This window comes from Perca fluviatilis, chromosome 16, assembly GCF_010015445.1.
Source record: "Perca fluviatilis chromosome 16, GENO_Pfluv_1.0, whole genome shotgun sequence".
Classification (NCBI taxonomy): domain Eukaryota; kingdom Metazoa; phylum Chordata; class Actinopteri; order Perciformes; family Percidae; genus Perca; species Perca fluviatilis.
The window spans coordinates 12937929-12960635 of NC_053127.1; the positions used below are offsets into that span (position 1 = coordinate 12937929).

The window sequence follows — 22707 nt, forward strand, 5'->3', positions numbered from 1 at the left end:
ATTTTTTAGCTTAGAATGGATATCACGATTCTCTGCCACGATTGTTTTCTCACAAAGTGTAATGTTTATTGCCCACATGAACCATGACAAAACAAAACAAATTGGCAGTACCAAACATAGATTGTTTTTGGCACCTATAGCACATTGCGCTTCACCACAAGCCTGTAAACATAGAGGCTTCAATGAATAAAGAAAATAAAGTACATATTGGCCATTTAAGTACAGTAGGCTACCAGAAATAGTGACATTTAACACATTGAACTAAATATGGCACTGATACAGTCTCTTTCTGAACTCCTTGAACATGTCTTTACATAATTAAAACATATCAATGTCAAATGCTTTAAATAAATTAATTGAAGGAGAAAAAAAAAAAAAGTTATTTAAAAATGTTATCGCGAACAGAGGTGAATCGAGATCACGATATTATAACGATTTATCGTGCAGGCCTAGCACATAGACTCAATTTTGTCTCTACAAAATACATTTAACCGGTGATGTTGGTCAGTAAATTCCTTACGTTTCATTATTCACACAGATAGGAGACTTAATGCTTCAATGCTAATATATATTGTTGTTGACTCCTCCACACTACCCTGCAGCTTTTTAGGTGGGGTTAGATGGGGACGTTTTAAGACCAGTTAGTTTAACCCTATGAGGTCTAAGGGCATTTTCACATATCTTCTTAAATTTACCTTTTTTATGGGTATTTGCATAAAACTGATCCCCATGTGTTTCATATCAAAACGTTCAGAAGAAACTCAGCTTTCCGTATAGTGACGCCCACATTTTTTCTAGAGCCATGTGTAAAGAGATAATTTGGCGCTAAAGCTGAAACAATGGTGTTGGCTTTTTGAAAGTCCTCAAATCTCTTTTAAAAACAAACCTTAACTTATGATGCGTTGTATGAGTGCTTGAAATGAGTTTTACCAAAGGTTATATATGATAAAAGTAGTAAATAAATGTCTGAAATGACATTTTGTAATATCGCTTTTTGAGTAGAAGTTTTGTCAAACATCGTTTGGACGAGCCGGTGCGTCTTTCGTCCTCAGAGGGTTAATTGCTAGTTACGTTTCATATTGCATATCAGTGGGCTAAATACAGGAGTGAATTTACTAGACACTCAAGTAAGAGCCTGAAAATAGTGCCCCCTTTTTAAATCAAAAATCTATTCTGAATTTAAACATTACAAAAATAAACCCTTGTTGCTCAAAAGTAGAATTGCCTTTTGAGGCAAGGTTAGGCTGAAGCTGCAGAGTAAAATTGGCCAATATACAGGTCTAACTCCATTAATGTTCACAACACTACTTCACTTTCATGCAGGAGTTTTAAACTGACAAAACCTTCCACTTACAAGTATATTTCTCTCTATACTCACACAAAGCCAAAACTCCAGACTGAATCTTTGCAGATGTATGGATGGATTTTATGTTACAGACGTGTTAACAATAGAGTGAGTTTATATGCTTAGCTGTATATAATTCCTACCAAAATGGTATAATCTCACAAAGTCAGAGCCCATTTCATTATCTACCGAGCAGCTCTGGGTTTCATCCTTTGATGACAGCGTGAAGTCTTTGTTGGGTGCTTTTTGTAGCTTTGAGCAACGTTCTGTCATGTTCGTTTCCTGAGATCACAGGAAGGAACCTCACATGTTGCTTTAGTGCTGCTGTCGGTATGCCAATATGTCCTGTTTGTGTATTTTTTAATGCTTTTAATGTGTCTAATTTGTTGTTTGCGTGTCACAATTCAATCATTAATAGACAAAAAGTGTATTTTGTCTGTCTTAGCTGCAGGACTCTGATGACTTGACCTCTCTTTGGAGAAGGGGAGGGGGGAGTGAGAAGACAATTTACCTTTGAGGATTTATTAAGAAGTAAATTACTATAAATATGATCTATCATGGAAATTAACTGCTTTTAGTTATGCACATGAAAAGGTAAAAAAGGAAAAAATTACAACAAAAAGCCCAGTTATTCTTCATGTACAGTAATTGTCTGTACAGCCCACAGCTTTTTACAGAATGTCACTGCAGGAATATTCATAACTTATTAGATCTAGCTACATATAAACAAGGATTATGCAAGACTACAAATCCACCCACCTGATGTCCTACATATAGGAGCTATTCGCAGCGCAGGAGCTTGTTTTTAGAGGAAGCCTGAAGATATAGAGGACTTGGTTTTACATTTAATTCGCCCACACAAACATGCTGTATATAACAAGTAGAGCTTTTCTTTCCCTTTGTTGTTTGCATATTAATTCTATATTATGTTATGCAATAACAATAACTTAAATTACATTTTGATAGTTTTTTTTTGTTATCTTAATAGTTTAATCGGCAACACTTTACTCTAGCATTTAGAAGCACTATACTGTATGAAGCTAAACTTAAAACTAAATTCCATAATCAACTCAAAGTTTGTGCTGAGATTATTGGTCAACCTGTTGCACACTACTTTCAAACAACCCACAAGAAGAGCATGCTCAGGCTTGCTAACAGCATCTCTTCTGACTCTGTGCATGTTTTAAACTCTGCATACCAACTTTTGCCTTCTAACGGCGATTTAGGGTCTCTTCGTTTAGATACAACAGGCTTAAGAACTCTTATACATCAGTCTATCCTGTTGCTTAACCAAAATCCGTTTGCTGCCAATTAACATCTGGATCGGAGGACATCTTGAAATTTGTTTCTTTTTCGTGGCTGTCGATGTGTTTTCATTTTTGTACTATATGTGTAATTGCTGTTTTCTTTTCTTTTTTTGAGCTGAGCTGCTCGGGCATTTCAGTGTAAACTGACAATGAAGTTGTATCGTATCATAAAGAGATCATGTTGAGCAGGCGGGTCATTATTGTGAATTAAACCCTGACAGGGTGATGCAGGAAGGTTTCATTTGCAATAATCACCGGCTCGCTCAAAATTATCCCGCTTATTACACGGCTACTTAATAATCGATAGTTTGACACAAAATATTGATTTAAAAATAGCCCTCCAGAGTCTATAACGGTCTGGTATTCATAGCAGCGGTCTGCTATTTAGAAATAACCATAATTGACCAATCAGAATCGAGTATTCATCAAAGCTGTGTAATAAAAACATTTAATAAAATAATAAATGTTTAATAAATAGATGTTTAATAAAAATCCGGTCTATATTTTGTTGACCACACGGTTTCCACCTAAACGCACAACCCTTTATTTGATCTTTTTGCTATAAATTATTTAACGGTGATTTTTACCTTTTTTTTTTAAATAAATAAATGGCTTCAAATGGTTATGTAATTGTAGAGGGGAATATTTCCAAAAAATAAAAGCAATAGCCTGAAAGATATAACCTGAAAGAGAGGAAACACTGTGTTTGATCCTGACAGCACGCTCTGGTTCTGCCACAACCGACAGCACCAGCTCTCATCAAACTGTCACAGCGCTGCTGTCCCATGAAGCAGCTGCATCTGAAAAAATAAACTGAGGATGTTTTCAGGATGTCAGGAAATATGACTTTACTGGCGCTGCCGACACATCTGAGAGTGCCAACTCTGAAAGCGAGCCTGTCTGCCTCAATGAATGCAGATAGAGAGGTAAATACAAATAGATGGACATGAACAGAGGGGAAGATATTAAATTTAACATCCGAAACTCCCATGTTTCTGAATAGACAGCCCTTGGTACGTGCACCCCTGATTTAACACATCAGTCAACACATTTCTACCCTCGCTACAATGAACCTGGATTATTTCTGCTCAGTGGAAAATAAAAAAAAGAAACTTCTCTCACTGCTCAGTGATGGAAAAACTTTTATGAGGTTGTCTGTGCATTGAAATGTTAATTTGCACCCCAATAGTCAGTTAGGCGGCTTGTCTCGTGTTGACAACTTAAAAGCTACAGATTCAATCACCACAGCCGCCAGTGTGTGTCCATCAACAGTCTATCTTGTGTCCTCGAGCGAGACACTGAGCCTTTATCTTCTCGTTCACTTCAAGCCGCCGTGGATACGAGTGTCAGCTCAATGCCTGTAAATTGTCAATGTTAGGAACAAATATCTACATGCACATAATCTGCGTGCTCAATTTCCATTTAATAACTGTCTTCTGAGCGTCATATGTGGCTGTAATGATCGGTAGTGGGGAATGGATCACCTTCCAGCAGGGACAACCATTATCATCCATCCTCGTCTCACTTATGATGAGGATTGGCAGTGACAGTCTCCCAGTCGCTCATCAATGACGAAGATTAACACTGACAGAGCTTCCCTCTTTCAGTTTTATCATCATTTTTATGCCTGTTTCAACCTCATTACGAATCTTCACTCCTTTTACCCATATAAAGGTCTGAATTGTGGGTGTCAAAACACAACGAGATGTTGTTTACAATGACACTGATTAGGCTAGGTGAGTAGAATTGAAAAAAATGCAAGCACTGGATTTACAGTCGACGCAAAGGGTTAACAAGTCCGGCCATGAATACAGTAGGTTTCGATTTATAGTTCATAGTCAGATTTCTCCAATTGATAGCACCACCGCAAGACTACACTGACGTATCGTACATGATCAGGCAGTATCTTGCTTTTATTATATTCCACATAGTAACTGTGTTTACACGCGAGTTGCAGTGGGAACGTCCTGCTGGGTCCGTCAGTCTTCCAGTCACTGTGATAGACAGCAGGGGTTGTGATGAGCAGAAGCTTTGCAGGATGTTACTGAAAATTAGTAAAAACTGTAAATACCCCCCCCCCCAGATGCTGCACCATATTGTTGATACATGCGATTATTTTTATTTTAGGTTGCTCTATTACTTTTTAATTTCCAATAACTGTTAAGTCTATTAAGTGCCCCAAAATAAGGACAAATGCTCACCGTAAATTCCTAAAGACCAATGTGAAATCTTGAAATTGACTTGCAACAATAAATCAATTTAGAAATTAGTGATTGTAATTTTAATAATCGTAATAAAGCCCCTGGTAAAGTCAACTTAAGACTTTGTAGAAAACCATGCCGTTCTACAGTACTACAGTTCTATAGGCTAATACAAGATGATTTATTTATTACAAGAAAGCGGAGAGGAGTTCTGCATGATATACAGGGATTACATTTTTATAATATCCAGTCTTGCTGCATCTTCTCTCCCCCTCACTTTTCTCTGCAAGTGACGTTACTCTGCCAACAGTCAAGAGATTGATGCATCAGATCAGACCTGCTGGGCCGAGCTGCAGTCAAATCCTATTAAAGATTTTACCATCGCACCTGACACTTGATCTACATTGAGCGACACACAGAAAATGTATGACAACACTGATGATGGAGGGATGAAGTCTGTAACAAAAGAAAAGGTAATACAGCAGCATGGAAAGGATGCTGACCACAGCAGAATAAAAGAGCCTTCTGTTGCAGCACTCTTGATGCGGCAATAAATTATTTAAGACTAAGTCTTTATCAGGCAGAAATGTATATCATTTTCAGATTTACAACTTTTGAAATGTATTGGTTGTTTCGTTATTGCATTTTGCCCTCATGAATAGATTTTAAAACGCGCGTGCATGTCCGTGTGCGCGCGCGCGCACACACACACACACACACACACACACACACACACACAAACACACACAGTACCTAGCTCTTTTAGCAGGGAGCCGTTCTCTGGCTTCAATCTCTCCTTTTTCTTCTCAGGACTACTTTTTCTCCTCTCCTTCCCTTTCTCCTTCACTCCATTCTGCTTCCTCTTTTCTCCCTTCTTGGTTTTATCTGCAAGGAGACACAGAAGACGAGTTGAGGTTAGGGATTTAGATGATTAACTAAATTTAAGCTGGAAAGCATCACTGAGCCTGGGGAATTTCTACCCTTCAGGTGGAATTTGAGTTAGAAAGTAGTAGAGTTGTTCCGGTAGGCACTGATCCAATACCATGTAATTTAGCCTTGAAAATATCTAACTTAAAGTAGTTTACTTATGTTCTTTATCAATAATGACTGATTGTCAAATTAGATAATAAAAGAAAGTTCTATGGCATTCAATCTCTGTATGTATTTGTTCATGTTTTACAAAGGATTTATCCTGAGTCAGACCATACAACAATGCTAGCAATCATATCACATCCATACAGGCATCCCTACAGCTGTTGAAACATAATAATTAGAATATGTATATTTTTAAACGCACTGGTATCGGATGGGTACTCGGTGTCGGCTGATACGCAAAATCAGATATCTGAATCGCTAACCTTCGCTACAACACAGCTGATGGAAACACACCTAAATCTAATTTTAGTTTTGCAAGATAGTAAAATGTCTTTCACATTTGGATGTACACATAGCTAATAAGACAGATAGATGCTAGAGGGAGAAATAAAGAAGGAATAATAGAAAAAAAGAGGACAAAATTATCTGGTTAACATTCATTTAAGACCTGAAGTACAGGTTTCACAGATTAAAGATACACTCCTTGATTGCGTTGGATTGTGTTATGGCAAATATTGTAAGCCAATTTGTGACTGCAGAAAAGGGAAGGTGTCATTGGCTAAATGTAACTCGCCTCCTGATGAGGCGTGGGGATAGAGCCATAGTTCATCTTCATAGCACATTTACCCTTCTGCTCTACCCAGATAAAACCTACAGGCCCGGGATGCATGTTAATGCATGACTTAAGGGGTTGTTTAGTATTCTAGTTGAAGTCTGAGGGTGAACCTGACAGATCCAAGACCAATGTGGCCTTGATGAAGTCATGGGGTTTTCCCAGTTATCGGTCTGTCTGTCTGTCTGTGTGTGTGTCTGTGTGTGTGTCTGTGTGTGTGTGTGTGTGTGTGTGTGTGTGTGTGTGTGTGTGCGGCGCCGCACACACTGTGTTGCTTATCTCTCTTAGTAAAAATCAAACAGTTTAGTCCACCTTTCAGACTTTGCGAAAAGAAAAGCAACTGCAACACTGTCAGAAACACATCAGTTGTATGTTCAGGTCCATGAGCATGCTGACACACACATTGTACACACATGTAACAGGGCCCTGCAGAGCGCCTCCCTGCTATGAGCTGTCCTCTCACTCCAGGAGACTTCGCTCTCTCCCTCCAGCTGAGTATGACAGGTAACACAACAAACACTGATACGTACACCTGATCAAAGACCAAATAAGACTGACAGTATAATACAGTCACACTAATACTGCAATAAATACTAACTTAGCACAATATTAATGTATGTTAAAGCTGTGTCAGATCAAGATACTGCCTGGTGCAAAAATGGCTACAATCTGCTGCATTTCTGGTAGTTTAATGTAAATGAAATCCTATTTAATAAGGAGCTATAACGAAGATACAGTTTCATTATATCTTGTTAAATTTGTTAAAACAACCTCTACCAAGAGGTACAATGATCTAAAAAAAAAAAAGCTTATTTACTCTACATTTCCATTAATCTGGGGTTAGTAGTTTCCCTTCTTCCCATTCTGCTGACACAGGATTGATGCTACATAATTTACTATTACTTATAATTTGTTTTACATAAGAAAAAACAAAGATTGTCAGGGTCATGACGCGAGGGATAGTAGGTAAAGAAATCTTATTTAAAACCACCAAAAAGAATATATGATCATTAGAGAGGATCATATCGACAATCTATCAACACGCAAAATAACAGTACATAATCAAATTAGCTGGTATTATAAAGGACAGTCAAACTCAAATTTTCAGATAACTCATGTACTATAATTCAATTAGGGCTACAACTAATGAGTATTATCGTTTTTTTATGTTTTTTTTAACCAACAATTCATTAATTGTTAAGGCTATAAAACATCAGAAAATTGTTTTAAAAAACGCCTGTCACAAGCTCCCAGATGACATGACACAATTCTACGGAAAGAAGGATAATTGATTATTGATAACCTCTGTATTTAACAGATACACACACACACACACACGCACGCACGCACACAGCATGTAAGGAAGCGATGCAGACACATTCAGTCACACTCCACTGACTCACATATACAGCACAGCGATTATCTCTCTCTGTCTCTCATTCTATAATGTAGGAGGCCCTTATTGTTGGGATGTCTTGTTGTAACAGGCTCCTGCTGTTTAGACTAACACAGAGTCCTGACAGCATGGCTCACTAACTCTCCTTCATGTATATATACCGTATGAGTGTTTGTGTGTATATGTGTGTGTGTGTGTGTGTGTGTGTGTGTGTGTGTGTGTGGCGTGCGTGTGCATGTGCATTGGTACGGTAGGCTTTTTTACAGCTACACTGGGGTTTAGAAGAGCTGATTTTATTTGTATGTATGTATATATTATCAGTAACAGACATAAAGACAGTATACATAGGGCTCATTATTTTCACATAAAAAAAATAAATATACATTTGTAATTCATCTGGCTTTTGAAAATAAGGGGAACATTACATTCTAAACATCCATTATGCAAAGATTCATGTAAAATTACATCACAAAAGTACAATTTATTGTTTTTAATGTGCATAATAAGCAGCCCTTTTGCATGTCACTCTCTTTGCTGTCTATAAGCGGAATCAGCTGGGGGGGGGGGGCATTTAAGACCTTTATTATATAGGACAGCTGAAGACATGAAAGGGGAGAGAGAGGGGAATTGACATTCAGCAAAGGGCCACAGGTCGGAGTCGAACCTTGGGCTGCTGCGTCGAGGAATGACCTCATATATACCCTATATATGGGCGCATGCTCTATCAGGTGAGCTACCCAGGCGTCCTAATTCCTAGATCTCTTTTTTTTTTTTTATCTGGACATTTTTCAGTGATGCTCTGTAAACAAAACTACAGCCTGGCTAGCAGCTCTACGAAGCTGTACTTAGGCACAGCAGCAGTGCTTTGAGACATGCTAACAATTGCTATTTAGCACTGAACACGAACTACAGCTGAGGCCATCGACATTCTTTTTTCAGGTATTTTGTCATATTTATTGGACAAGTTAAAATGTTGGCCTGATGATGGCCCTAGATAAGAAGTCAGAAGGTATCACAGGTATTATAATAAATCCTGAGGGGGACTTTTAATGTCTGCACCAAACGTCCATCCAATTGTTCAGCCATTTCACTTAAAACCACAAAATGCCAACCTCTTGGTGGTTCAAGACAAAAAAGTCAGGGGATCACCATAGTTGGTAGAACTCACCCTCTGGAGGCCATGAATGCTTGTATAGAATTTCATTTGAATCCATTCAATAGTTGTTGAAATACTCCAGTCTGGACCAAAGTGGTGGACCAACTGACAGACCGACATTGCCTCATCATAGCTCTGCCACTAGAAGGGCTATAATAAAGAGCATTTAGCTTGAATTAAAACCTTAAATATTATATTGTAGCTGTTTTATAGAATACAGTATAGATTCTTTTAAAATTGTGTGTCTTGGTCAGTACAGTACATGTCTACACTGTGTGTGGCTGTCATAGCTAGCAGTAGGCTGTCCTCATGCTTGCTTTAGCATGGAGGAGCAGGACATGCATGAATGAAGCTGAGAGAGACCAGAGATTTCACACTGAGAAGACCACTGTGTGTGTGTGTTTGTGTGTGTGTGTCAGTGAGAGAGCAAAAAAAGAGTGCAACAGTATAGTACACTACAAGTACAATACAAGATGTGTAGAAAAATAAAAGCAAAAGAATAAAGAAAAGAACATTTCTGTGTACTGTAAATGTTTGTCAGCAAGTATTGTGCTGTCCCTCCATTTAAGAAACAAAATCTAAGGTGAAGTGGAAAAATAAACAATGTGGAGACGTTATGGAAACTGACAGCATGAATGCTGATCAGGAAGACGAAATGGAATGGAGTGAGGTGTTAAAAGTGTGCAGGGTTTTTTATTTCTAGGTCCATGCCCGATCACCGCCCGCGTCGTAAGGAAGATGTTCGGAAATGTCTTCTCGTGAAAAGTTATGTGGAGTGAAAGCTGTGAGAGAACACAGTTTATGTTAGTTAAGCTTATTAGTCATGAGTTTTAATAGAGATTAGATTTCTATTATTTTTCAGTATACCAATATGCTTACAATCAGACTAACATTTTTACTTTTCACTTGTTTTACTGTATCTGAAAAGCAGGGGTTGGTTGGTAGCTAGGATACAAACTTACAGTGACTAGCTTTCTTTTAAGAAAACTACACAGATGTAAAAGTATTGAAGAATTAAAGAAAGCGGTTTCCCCTTATTACTACAGCATCTGCCACGTTCAGCTTCTCTCGTGTACAGCAGCTTCTCGATGTGTGATTGTCTACTTAGTTGTGGCTGTGGAAAACAAAGCTAACATCCTTCGTATCCAGCGTTTAAAGCCCAAACAGAGATTGCAAGAACTTTTACCAGATTAAAAGAAAAATCTTTTTGAAAAAAGACTGGACTGCCAGTATAACAAACTATAACTCTTTTTGACAGCTGGAACTTCTCCAGGAACCCAGAAACCTTTTTAAAATCTTAGAGATTTTCTGTTCATTTCAACCGGAGGAAACAGGGTCTAAATTCCTGTGCTGTAGTTCTGGAGGCTTCAGTCTCCTTTTCTCGGCCTACACTTCTCCTTTAAATATAAAATGTATGGTTCTTCAGATGCGGTAAAAACACAGACAAAAAAGGGCAATTTTGAACCTGTGTTGTCAGAGTTTAAAGGTAGGGTTTAATAAGCCTATCATTTGAAATGTCATACAAAGTATGAGAGCAACGCTACTATTGGCCGAATGTGCGCATTGGTACGGTCAAAGTTAAACTCTTAACTGTGAGATCTCCACTGGAGATCGCACTGAAATAGAAAATGAATGTTAGTATTTGTCTATCGTGGGAGCTTGGATAGAAGTGAACTAGAGATGGAGTGAATATTTGTAGGATGTGAGTGTAATATGACGGGACTCGACTGTAATGTTTTAAAACTAAAACCTGACACGTAAATTAGTGTGAAGGTGGCAGGAGTAAGGTATGAAACTTTTTTAAATGAAGAGGATTTGTAAGAGTGCAGGTACATCTACCAGACACTTCTCCCCCCTTTTCCAATTTATTTCATGGCTGTAAACCAGGGAATCTTTGAGGGAGCTCCCAGAGGGAACGCTTTTTCACACAGCTCCTAAATTGTAATTTCTTTCTTTTTTTTTGTTTTGACAGGAGGACCATCTTATCCTCTGATCTCCCAGGGCCCATTTTTCAACATTTTCCCCCATTTCCCCCCCTCCTAATCTGATCTTGTTCTTTATGATCTACAGCTTGGTAAACTAGTCTTTGGGGTTTCAAGGACACCTGCAGGTTGTAATCTCAGTGCAAATCCAACTATCAGCAGTGGAAACCTTTTTAAACACTTTTGTGTCAGATTTGCTTTTTCTGCTCTTTTGTCTTTACATTCTGCTGTTGCCTTTCTCTCCATCCCTGCAATATTATCCTTCCCTCCAAACCACCTTCCCTCTCTTGTTTAGAAGGTGCAACAGCACCAGGGGATTCGTCTTTTTGAAGTGTGTGATTAATTTCCCCTCTTTCTAGGTGCACTGAACTGCAGCGTGCGGGTCTATGTGTGTGTCCCATTTCTTACCTGAGCTCATTAGTGCAATATGAGAATGTTTTTTCTCTCTCTCCTACTGTCTTTTCTTCCCTCTCTCCACCCTTTCACACTCTTTTATCTCTCATCGTACGCTTACTCCTGTTCCTCTCTCTTCTTCCACTATTTCTTTCATCCTATTACATTCTTGTCCCTTCCCATCCTCCTCTTCCTCCGTCCTTATTTTCTCTGTCTTGCTCACGCTCTATCACACACACGCGCACACACACACACACACACACACACACACACACACGCTGAGAGCAGATCAGAGAGGCCAATACTAACCACTGTCAGCTTGTCACAGCTTGGTTTGAGCCAGAATGTAAATGTGGTGCACTTCCTGCATAACAATAATACTGTGTGTGTGTGTGTGTGTGTGCGCGCACGTGCAGAATATAACAACCTGTATTTTTCATGTGCATCAATATGTTTCCTCCAAAGGCAATAAAAACATTGAGGTTTTTAATCACTGTTTTGGAACTTTTTTAATGTTATCATATATGAATTACTTGTTACAGAATGATACTAGATGCCATATCATCATGCAGACAAGTACTTTCGGCATCATGCTTCTTTCTCTGCATGTGGGACTAAAGGGACATCGCCCGCCTGCCCTCCGCCTTGCTAGTAACATGCTAGCATTCACAAAGCATGACGGGAGCCGTCCCGACATGACAGAAAGGCGGATAAACATGACAGACAGACAGGTGGACTGGCAGACAGAACGTTAACCATGACAGGTTTAGTACTATGAGAGACAGACAGGTGGACAGAGGGTTGTAGTTCTGTTTCAGATTGGTTAGAGGAGACATGTGTGTGTTTTCCACATGGAAAGAAGCCCGGATGGAGATGAGGTGAGGAAGGATAGTAGTGCTGCTCAGGGTTTTCTGCAGGTTTCTGAAAATCTGATTTTTACAGTTTTAAAACCATTCTGTGCTGCCTAGAAATGGATGTCAGACCAATTTAAATGCCAAAAAAACCACTGGCAAAACATTTTTTATATGACATACAGTGAGAATGAGCACGTTCAGTGTATTAATGACATGACATGCAACATGTTCCGCATATTGTTTTAGGCCTGCGCTGTGTTCATATAAGAGCATTTGGATCAAAGTCAATATGACTGACTGGACTGCCAGTCAGAACTGACACACTTGTGACGATCAGTTTTATTTTTTTTTATTTTTTTAAGTTTTCTTAACTTTCCCACCCTGGTTAGACCAATAAAACCATCTGTAATATTCTTAATACTTAATCTTAAAAACTTTAACGTTGTAATGTTTACAGTTACTTTTAGTGTTACAAAATCCCTTGCGTGGCCAGAAGGACAAAAGAACAAACTGAAGACAGCTGATGGACTGACTGAAACAGTGTTGAGACAACCAAAAATAAGATAGTGGATGCAGGAAGAGAACACCGCAAATGAGAAAAAAAAAAGAAAGCAAGAAAAAAACAGATGGAGGGGAAAACAGATTAAAGTAGAGGATAAAGAGAAATGGAGAGTGGGAAATAAGAGTGAAAGATAAAAGAGGCAGAGAAAAGAGGTAGATACAAGGTGAGGGACACGACAAATCATTATAGCAGACAACCTCATCCTTCACTCGCTGGTGCAAAAAAACACACACACACACACACACACACACACACACACACACACACACACACACACACACACACACACACACACACACACACACACACAGCAAACTATCCTCTCTAATCTAACTCTTGTAGCAGTGAGAATAGATATGGCTGTTTAGTGCCAGCAGCACAGCTCCCGGTACCTGATGGCAGCAATCTGATGAGTCAGCAGCTCTTCATGTATGCGTGTGTGCATGTCTGTGTGTGTGTGTGTGTGTGCACATTTGGTGTGTGTGTGTGAGTGTGTGTTAGTGAGAGACACAGAGAGAATTAGAGAAAGAGTGAAAGTGTTTGTAAGATTTAGTGGAGTGCATAGATGTGTGTGTGTGTGTGTGTGTGTGTGTGTGTGTGTGTGTGTGTTGTGTGTGTGTGCAGCCTTCCTCAGGAATGATGAGCACTGCAAATTGAGCACTAACCACAAGCACGCACGCATGCACACACGCACACACACAGGGGCGGGCTGACAGAGTTCACTATCATTACCATGCCAGCGAGACGTAACTGGCATTACCATGACAACAAGCTTTCACTGTCATCGCCACTGACAGCTGCAGGTCATGACTATGAGAACTAATAGGCTCCCTTAACATTATTCAAGGAAGATACAGGTCACTATCATTTCTTAACAACTACACTTAACCATAATCTGTGTAACAAGGGTACACCATCATCACCATAACAACAACAGCGTGGAAGTCTGGCAGCCAATGAGAAACTGATATGCTAAAAATCTGTGTGTTACTCCACTTGAAGCTTTGTTTTACTGATCAAGTTGAGAAGGTTGTTCACTCTCACATTATTCAGCTGATACATATCTCCAAGATAAGCTTCTATCTATTTACCAGTGACCTTCTGTAAAGGAAGCTGTTAGTGCCTTTATCTCCTCTAGAGTCCAGATCGCAATTTAACTTACTCATTATTTTGAATATTGTTATTATTTGACTTTTTTCTATGTTTAGATTTTTTATTTTTTTTATTTACTCTTTAAAAACTATATGCTACATTGTGTAATATGGGACTGATTTGTAAAGAAGGTTTGCAATTAGAAAAGCTCAGTATCAAGTTTGTTTTGTTATTTGGAGAGCTCATTGATCTTGATTTGTTTTAATTTCATTATTTAAATCTCTTTTTAAAGCTATTTTTGTATTAAAAAAAGGCACCATTATTGTTTATAAATCTACTTTTAAATCTACTACTTTTATTAGATAGTGTGATTAGACCGGGTGAGACAGAAGTTGCCCCGTCCCATTGTTAGGTTAAGTTTAAGTGTCTTGTTTTAACCGTCACTGATGGCCTTTGTTTAGTCTCTGCTGTGCATATCTGTTTCAATGAACCTATCCATATTGTATTTATAAAACAGAGAGAGGTGTTGTTTCATGGTGAAATGATAACAATGTTGACTCTAACAAGTGATTAAAGGTAACATTTTCTAAAAAGAATAAATACTAAAGACGTACTACATTTAACCTGGTGGTCCCACAAAGATTAGAAATCTCGTTTTGAGCAGATATCTAGCCAACACAGCAGAATCAACTTGTCCTTCTCGTTCTCCATCAGTGCAGCTGCATCAAAGTCAGTCATCTGTGCAAAATGGATAGGAAATCAAGCTCCATTTATGTGGATGGTGTGTGTCACAACATCTGGCTGAACCATTATTCCAGTGTTCTTTGCTATGAAGGTGTCAAGTGTGTTCAGAAAATGATGACGGGCCATTTCCAAAAACTCTCCACCCACCACATTCAGTCAACGAGGGTTTGGATGTAACCGTTATTGCACTTGACCTTTCCAAATTGTACTCTTTTTGTTTCGGGTGGACAGAGTGTGTGTTGGCGGCCTTGGCTATAGTGCTAGAGTGGGTGAAAGGGAACAGATTTTTACATTGGTGTGTTGAGATAACTGGAACAAGACAAAATCACCGCAGACACCCTAATGTTTTCTCTCTCACTCTTACCTCCAGCAATGTCCTCTTCCAGTAGTTGTATCTGCAGGTGGAAGATCTTTTCCTGGAGATCGCACAGGGTGTGTTTCATTTTCTCCCTCCGTGTCACCATGTAGCACAGGTTACGCACCTGAAACACAAGACATCACTGTTACAAACGCAGGCAGCAAGTTGCATCTTCATCATCGTGATTAGGTGCTGAGACGAACATGAACAGTGACAAATTACCACCAAACTCTGCATCTCAACAGACCTTTTTAGGCTCTTTCAGTTCATTGTTTTGGTTTTATGGCACATTAATTGTTTGCCTTTCTGTCTCCATTTCTAGCAGTTGTTTTTAGCAAAAAAAGCTGTGGTAAAAACCCACTGTATGCTACCTGCCCACCACCAAACGACAGACACACAAAGTTAGCAACTAGCTGGTGAAGAAAGTGGAACATCTAGCAGGTTTTTGTCAGGAGTTAGTGACCAAAACAAAGGTAAAAGAAGAAATAGTATGTATTGGACCTAGGTCCATCAGCTGACATGAATAATAATGCCTCCATCTATTGGACGTATTAATAGGCAGCTAATCCAGTAGTAAAAAAAACCCAGAAAAAAACATATAATACAATCAAAATATGTTAGAGGGAGTTGTATTTCAGCTTCTTCTGCTACTTCATTGAGGCCTAAAAAGACACACAACTTTAATAATAATAATAATAATAATAATAAAGATAAAGATCAATGAAACAGCATGTAACATCAGAGGCTTATGTGCATCTAGTAATGAGACAATAAGAGGTAAAAGTCAAGAGGCGACTTCCTGTTTCCTGCTAGTAAACTGGATCCCAGACTCTTCTTCCACTCAGACTTAAACTCTAGCTGAGCCCTCCTGCTTCTCCATATTGCCAAATTACTATCATATGGTCCTATAAGCAGTATATGCTGGGAGATGCATGTGTGCATGTTTATATTAAGCACATATGGATGTTCAAAGAAAAGCTGTGGTTGTAAATTTGTATGTGACTATTTTGAATTGGCAACACGTAAGAGAGAAGGAGACAGAGAGAGAGAAGAAAGCAATAAAGAGGCTGAGACTAATAGAAAGACAGAAATAGATAAGGAGAGACAGGTATGGAGAAAGACAAAAGGCTGAGTAAACAAGATTTGGCACGGTCCCCTGGCAGCTGTAGTTGTAAAATGGTAACTAAATAATTTTCTCTACAGATAAAACATCGGTTACAGAGAGTATACTGTAGATACCCATGTTTGCTGAGAATGTGGAGAGAAGACTTATTCACATGCAGTCACAAATGAATCCTACCGCATTCCCTTTACGTACAATTAAAGCTAACTTTGACCTTCAACATTATGAGTCTCTCTAATGTCTGGGACTGATGTTAACCGTTTATTTACTTGTTTATGTACAGTAACTGCACAGCGAAATAATAAAAGAGGCGTGAGGGATGCTTAAGGCTGGGTTATCTTCGAAAATAACTAGTTCATACAGCTTGTCGTATAACCGTGCTGGAAGAAGTAACGGTCCCATTCGAAGGCGAGGTGAAAAGCTGACTCTCCTAGAGAGGGGAAAGTTGCAGTATTAATCCTTTTAAATATGTAGATACCAACGCACACCTTTAAAGGAATACGCCACCGTTTGTTGAAATATTGAAATATCTCTGTGCCCGAGTAGCAGTGCTTCGGCTGTAGCCTACTTCCAGTCCCAAGTCAATATCTGCCTAGGAAATCGTCTAGTCTTAATCTGCATTGCTACTTGTACTCGTTGTGAATATGCAGGCCACAAGAAGTAATTAGGTTTTGTTTTTGTTGTTGTTGGGTCACTTTTACTCACATTCCATTCACTACGCTAAGCTAAGCTAGCGGCGGGGCTGCCGGACTAAGACAATGCATTCACTGAGACAAAAATGCGTTTGCCCACTTATATAAATATAGAGGAGACAGTGAATAACCCTATTTCAACAAACGGTGGCGTATTCCTTTAAACAATCTGTCCTGGAAGGCATTCGTAGTGTTGTACTGGGTTGTTATGCATGAAAAGTGAAGAAATAGCTTTTTTTAAAATAATGAAAAAAGTTTAAATCCTGCATACTTTCTCATCTCCACACATCTTACCAACCACTGAGAGAAATAGCCATGATTGTTGGTTTGGGAACTTTACAAAAATTAAATCAGAAACTCTAATGTCAGAAAGGTGTGGGGAACGTTTTCAGAAGTTGTTTGACCATCCATCAAGCACTTCAGTTGGAGCATACAGATGATTTGCTTTTTGCTAAAGCGCTAAAGGAGATATTTCTTCTGGTCTCACCCCGCCACCAGAACAGGTTGCAACTGATAGTTACTGATTCTATTCATCACTAGTCATATATGAGGTGATGGGAGTATACCATGAGCTGATATTACTTTAGTGGCATAGGCTAATAAGAGCTCATGTGAACTGAGAGTAAGAGAAAGACACAGAAACACACACAGCACTTACTGTACAACTTGTAGCCTTACTGTTCCGTAAATGGTTTAACAGCACCATATACACCACAGTAAAGGTTTATAGCTGTTTAATGTTCTCATAGGTGCGGTTGTATGTTGGCTTCGAAGCAAACAGCTACTAAACACTGACATACTGTATATGCACAAGACAAATAATTGTTCTCAGCTTCTGTATAGAACATGCTGTTGTTTTTTTGGGATTATATACTGCACATACAGTACTATCCAACCCATAGTCATGACAACAAAGTAACTGCAGAGAGAGAGAGGTAGGGAGAGAAACTAATTGGGTCCAAGCCAGAGCACTTGAATCCAAAACTAACAAGCCAGAAATGGGAACTCTGCCAACTCTCACAACGGTAAATCAGTAATCATGTGTCTCTAACCACATCTGTGTGTGTGTGTGTGTGTGTGTGTGTGTATGTGTGTGTATATGTGTGTGTGTGTGTGTGTGTGTGTGTCAGAATCATGCATGTGTGAGCCTGAAGATTTGCCATGGTGCTAATGGGACAGGACAGACTGTGTGTGTGGAGTGTAGGAGGGCACGGATTCAGGTATTAAAGAGGCAGAACGAACAAGGGAATACAGATATACACATATATGAGAAAAATATTACACTGGTGGGAACACAACATGAAACAGCATCATAGGCTGGAACTTCCTGTAAGTGTGCTTGTGTGTGTGTGTGTGTGTGTGTGTGTGTGTGTGTGTGTGTGTGTGTGTGTGTGTGTGTGTGTGTGTGTGTGTGTGTCAGAAAGTGTGAGATAAAGAAGGAAAGAGAGCAAGGCCTGTATGTGTTTGAATTTGTGATAATGAAACAGAATAGGTTTATTTGTTTACTTAAACAGTGTATGTGTGTATGTGTATTGGCGGTCCAGCAGGCTGACTGTTAATCAGTTGGTGTTAAAGGATTCGTCAGCCTGGCCTATCTGACCCATTCCATCCCTGTCAGAGCGCTGCAGATAAAAATAGCTGCTCAACTGGGACACAATGTGCAGAGCCTGGCTTTGATTAGGACACCCTGTGTGTGTGTGTGTGTGTGTGTGTGTGTGTGTGTGTGTGTGTGTGTGTGTGTGTGTGTGTGTGAGACACCCTGTGTGTGTGTGTGTGTGTGTGTGTGTGTGTGTGTGTGTGTGTGTGTGTGTGTGAGATCATAACAACTACCTCTGTCTGGGCACATGGCAAGGGAATGGAGAGCAGGATGGAAGGTAAAGATGATGCGGAAGAGCATTGAGAGAGAAGAGTAAAACAACCACTCTGTTTTGTTTTCTCTCTTTCACCCTTAAATTTCTCTGACTACCTCTCTCTTTCTCCCCCAATCTCTGGATGTCAAGGCTATGCGTCTTAAGCACTTATTTCAATAAACTGAAAATAAACCAAACCAATGGAATTGTAAAAATTGAAAAACATGGAGATGAAACAGGAATATTAAATATCATTAAGTGTATTAGCTGGTGAATATGTACTTTCATAATTCACGAAATGTATGAATGAATAAATAAATTACACACTCCTGTTCAATAAGATATCCTACTTCACTTTTTCACAACTTTCCATAATTTGTCTGTTATATTTTTCAATGCAATTTTTTGGGATTGAGGTTTAAAAAAAATGTCACAATAGATTTCAGCTTTTTTCGAACTTTGCTGTTTTATATACGACCTAAACATATTGTATGTAAGCTAAAAAAAAAAACTCCAAATTAAATGAAGTATTCTTGCTTTTCTGCAAAAACATTTTATCCAAGCACAAGTCTTGACAGGCGTGACATGTCGAAGGCCATTTTCCAACAAATGTGTGCAAATATAAAATAAAATAAAAAAAATGTTCAGATATGCTGATTTTCTTTTCAAAGCTGTTGTACAATCAATAAGTATCAGGTAAATATTTTCAAATTATTTTGCAGAAAATGATGTATTATTTAGGAAATTATGCCAAAAGTCAGCAATCATTTGTAAGTTGTGCTTATTTGCTTTATAATTAACTGTTATTTATGGCAAATTCTTTAGTGGGGCAGCATAGTTTTGACCGGAATGGAATTTCTTTTGGCACAAAGAGCCTCTGACCTTTTTTCTCCTCTGTCTGTTAGAGGCTAACTCTCTCCATTGCCATTCTTTCCTACACAATTCAATCCTCCATCCTCCTACCTGTACTGAAAGATATTCTCCCAACAACTCATCTGTACTTTTGTCAGGCTTTTTATTCCTCTTTACCTCCATTTGTCCCGTCTCTGTCTGAGTCTATTCATTCATCCTGAGCAGCTATCTATCTCTAAATCAGCAAACACAGCACTTCTTCCATTTTCTCTGTCCTACTTACATATATTCACCCACAGACACAAATCTGATGTGTTGTTTTATGTTTTAATAGAAGATTCCACACCTGTCTACACTGGAGAGACACAAGTGAGAGAAGACATTATTCAGTACCAAAGGTGGTAAAATAAGTCAGCAAAGATCACAAAGTCCCTCAAATTTACGACATTAAACATTTCACAGCCTCAGTTATGCACGTATCTCTGACAGAGAGCCAGTGAAACCAAAGCAAAGCAAAACAACACTTCTGCGTCAAGATGGAGGAGCCGGTGAGATTTCATTGTTTTCTTTCTAATTAAGAGAGATGGTATTGTGGTTGCGGTTTATAAAAGCATCAATATTTTTCTAAGTCTGGTAATCAGGAGGGACTACTTGTCTCTGTATTTCTTCACCAGCCTAAGGTGAAATGACAACATGCCCTTTATAGATGGTGAGAGGCTTTCATCTGAAAGCAGAAATGGGTTGTGGATATGATGTTTATGTCAGGAAATGACTATGCAGATAATTTCCCAAACGATATCTGGGAAATCAGCCAGTGAAAAACGATAACATTCTCAAAGAAAGTGTATAAACTTGAAATATGTCACATTTTATCCATTTCAAATGTCTTTTTTTCTTGACCAGTCAGGTGAGATGTCATTTGTTGCACAATCTGGCTATGACAAAGTCAATATGACATTTTTTGTGGACACTCATTAAAGTGGACATTCATTAATTTGGCCAGTGTAAATTAAACCTGATAGGTAATTTGCTTTTTTTGACAGTTGAGCCAAGATGTGATTTAAAACACTCTATGAGACAGAAGTAATGAAATAAATTTAATCAATAAACGCAATGAGAAACATTCAAAATACAATAACTCTTACGTTTTTGGAAAATGCTTAAAACCAGCAAACAGCATTCCTTCCTTTCCTTCATCCATCTATTACTCAATACTGGTTTATCCATCCTCCCTCGTCCCTTAATCCCTCAACGACTGAGCCCACCTCCTTTCTATCTCATCCATCCATGACACGACAGGCAGGAGATAATCAGCATTACAAGTGTATTAACTGTGACGAGCAGAGGCAACGCCTCTCACACACCACACCGCCCATATCCCCATCTCTCTCTAACCTTTACACTGTAAGGCTCTCTCACCCTCTCTTTTTTCTCTCTCTCTGTCAGTTTGTGTTATCACCTCTCTCTGCACTCATTGTGTCTCTCCTGTCCTTACAATTAATGCACCCAGACACATAAACAACGATCACGACATACACAAACTATATTATGCACACATGTTCACAATCACTTACTGACTGTTTCTTTCACTCACACTCCCTCTCTCTCTCTGTTACACACACACACACACACACACACACACACACACACACACACACACACACACACACACACACACACACACACACACAGGTCAGCAGAGCACTGGCTGTCATCATCCACTAATTACTTGAACAGGTGTCTGGCAGGAGGGCACCATGCACCATCCCCTTTGAGTGTGTGTGTGTGTGTGTGTGTGTGTGTGTGTGTGTGTGTGTGTGTGAGAGTGAGTGACAGAGAGAGGATGGAATTGGATACTTTTCCATCAAAATATTGCACATATTTTAAGCACATTTTTAAAGAGGTCAGTTGATTTTTGGGGGGGGCCCAAACAAATATTTGCTTACTATTAATATCTACTAAAATATTTGAGATATGTATTTAATTATTGTGATTACTGTGATGTATTGAGACTAATCAAACAGTTTTGAATGGAAACATACAGTTTTCAATTTCAGAGTTGGTATAGGTGACTTTGTGTATGCGCAAGAAAGACAGTATTTGCTTGTGTGTGTGTGTGTGTGTGTGTGTGTGTGTGTGTGTGTGTGTGTGCGTGTGTTTGTGTGTGTGTGTGTGTGCTGACCCCAGGCGCAGAGGCAGGAGCTACGTCAGAACTAATTCCCAAACTGATCTCTGAGATAGAGATAAACCCAGTGGGACCAGAGGGAATGCATGTGTGTATTATGTGTGTCTGTGACTAAAAATGGATTTCATGGTATTGACTTAAGTGATCTGTGACTCACACGGGTAAATTACTGTGCAGACATACTAACAGAGAGAAAGGAAGAGCTACAATAAAGATTGCGAGACAAAAAAATCTGATATAAGAATAAAAACACAGCTATTTTCTTTTTTTCCCAATGAGTTATATCACTCAGCCAGAGAGGAGAAGTGTAGAAATAAGCAAAGAAACAAAGGAGATAACAGTCTCTTTCTTTCTTTACTTCTATAACTAACTTCCAACGCAGATCTATATTGACCTGACCCTCTCGGCTCCCGGCGTATTGACTACAAACCTGTGTTGCTTACTAATGGGCACCATCTACTGTTTATTGGACTTAAAATACACAGACACCACTGTGAGGAAGCAGCCAGCTAAACATCAGGATTATTGATCTTTAATTGGCCCAATATTACCCCAACCCCAATGTGGAGGGCCTGGGTTAATTACTAACAAGACAATCCCAACTGGAATAATTAAACTGGCGTGTGCACTTAAATGCAGACAGCTTGTTATAGAAGGAGCTCTGCTGTGATTACAAGACCAAACAGTTAATCAAATTGTCACATGTTGCTCAAGTATGTTTCATCTATTAGTTACACTGCTGGGATTTACCGGAGTTTGTTGCTATTCACATCTACATCAATAATCACAAAGAAGGCAATAAAGAAACTTAATTCATTCACAGGCCTGGATATCCACTAATCTCTTCGATTTTGATTCAGTTACATCAGATACATTTCAATGTTGCATAAAGCACTACTCAGAATTT

The 22707-nt window shown here is 39.0% G+C and overlaps 1 protein-coding gene across 3 annotated transcripts in view; it reads right to left on the minus strand.

Moving 5' to 3' along the window:
- Positions 1 to 22707, minus strand: part of jade2 (jade family PHD finger 2) — a 178385-nt gene that overhangs the window by 11928 nt on the left and 143750 nt on the right. For 2 of the 3 annotated variants that reach the window (XM_039778481.1, XM_039778482.1), the window contains exons 10-11: positions 15105 to 15222; positions 5607 to 5738 (exon numbers count right to left, since the gene is read on the minus strand). In XM_039778481.1, coding sequence (XP_039634415.1) covers positions 5607 to 5738; positions 15105 to 15222 — 250 coding nt within the window. The remainder of the gene's footprint in view (positions 1 to 5606; positions 5739 to 15104; positions 15223 to 22707) is intronic. The other variant, XM_039778483.1, reaches the window with a different exon arrangement.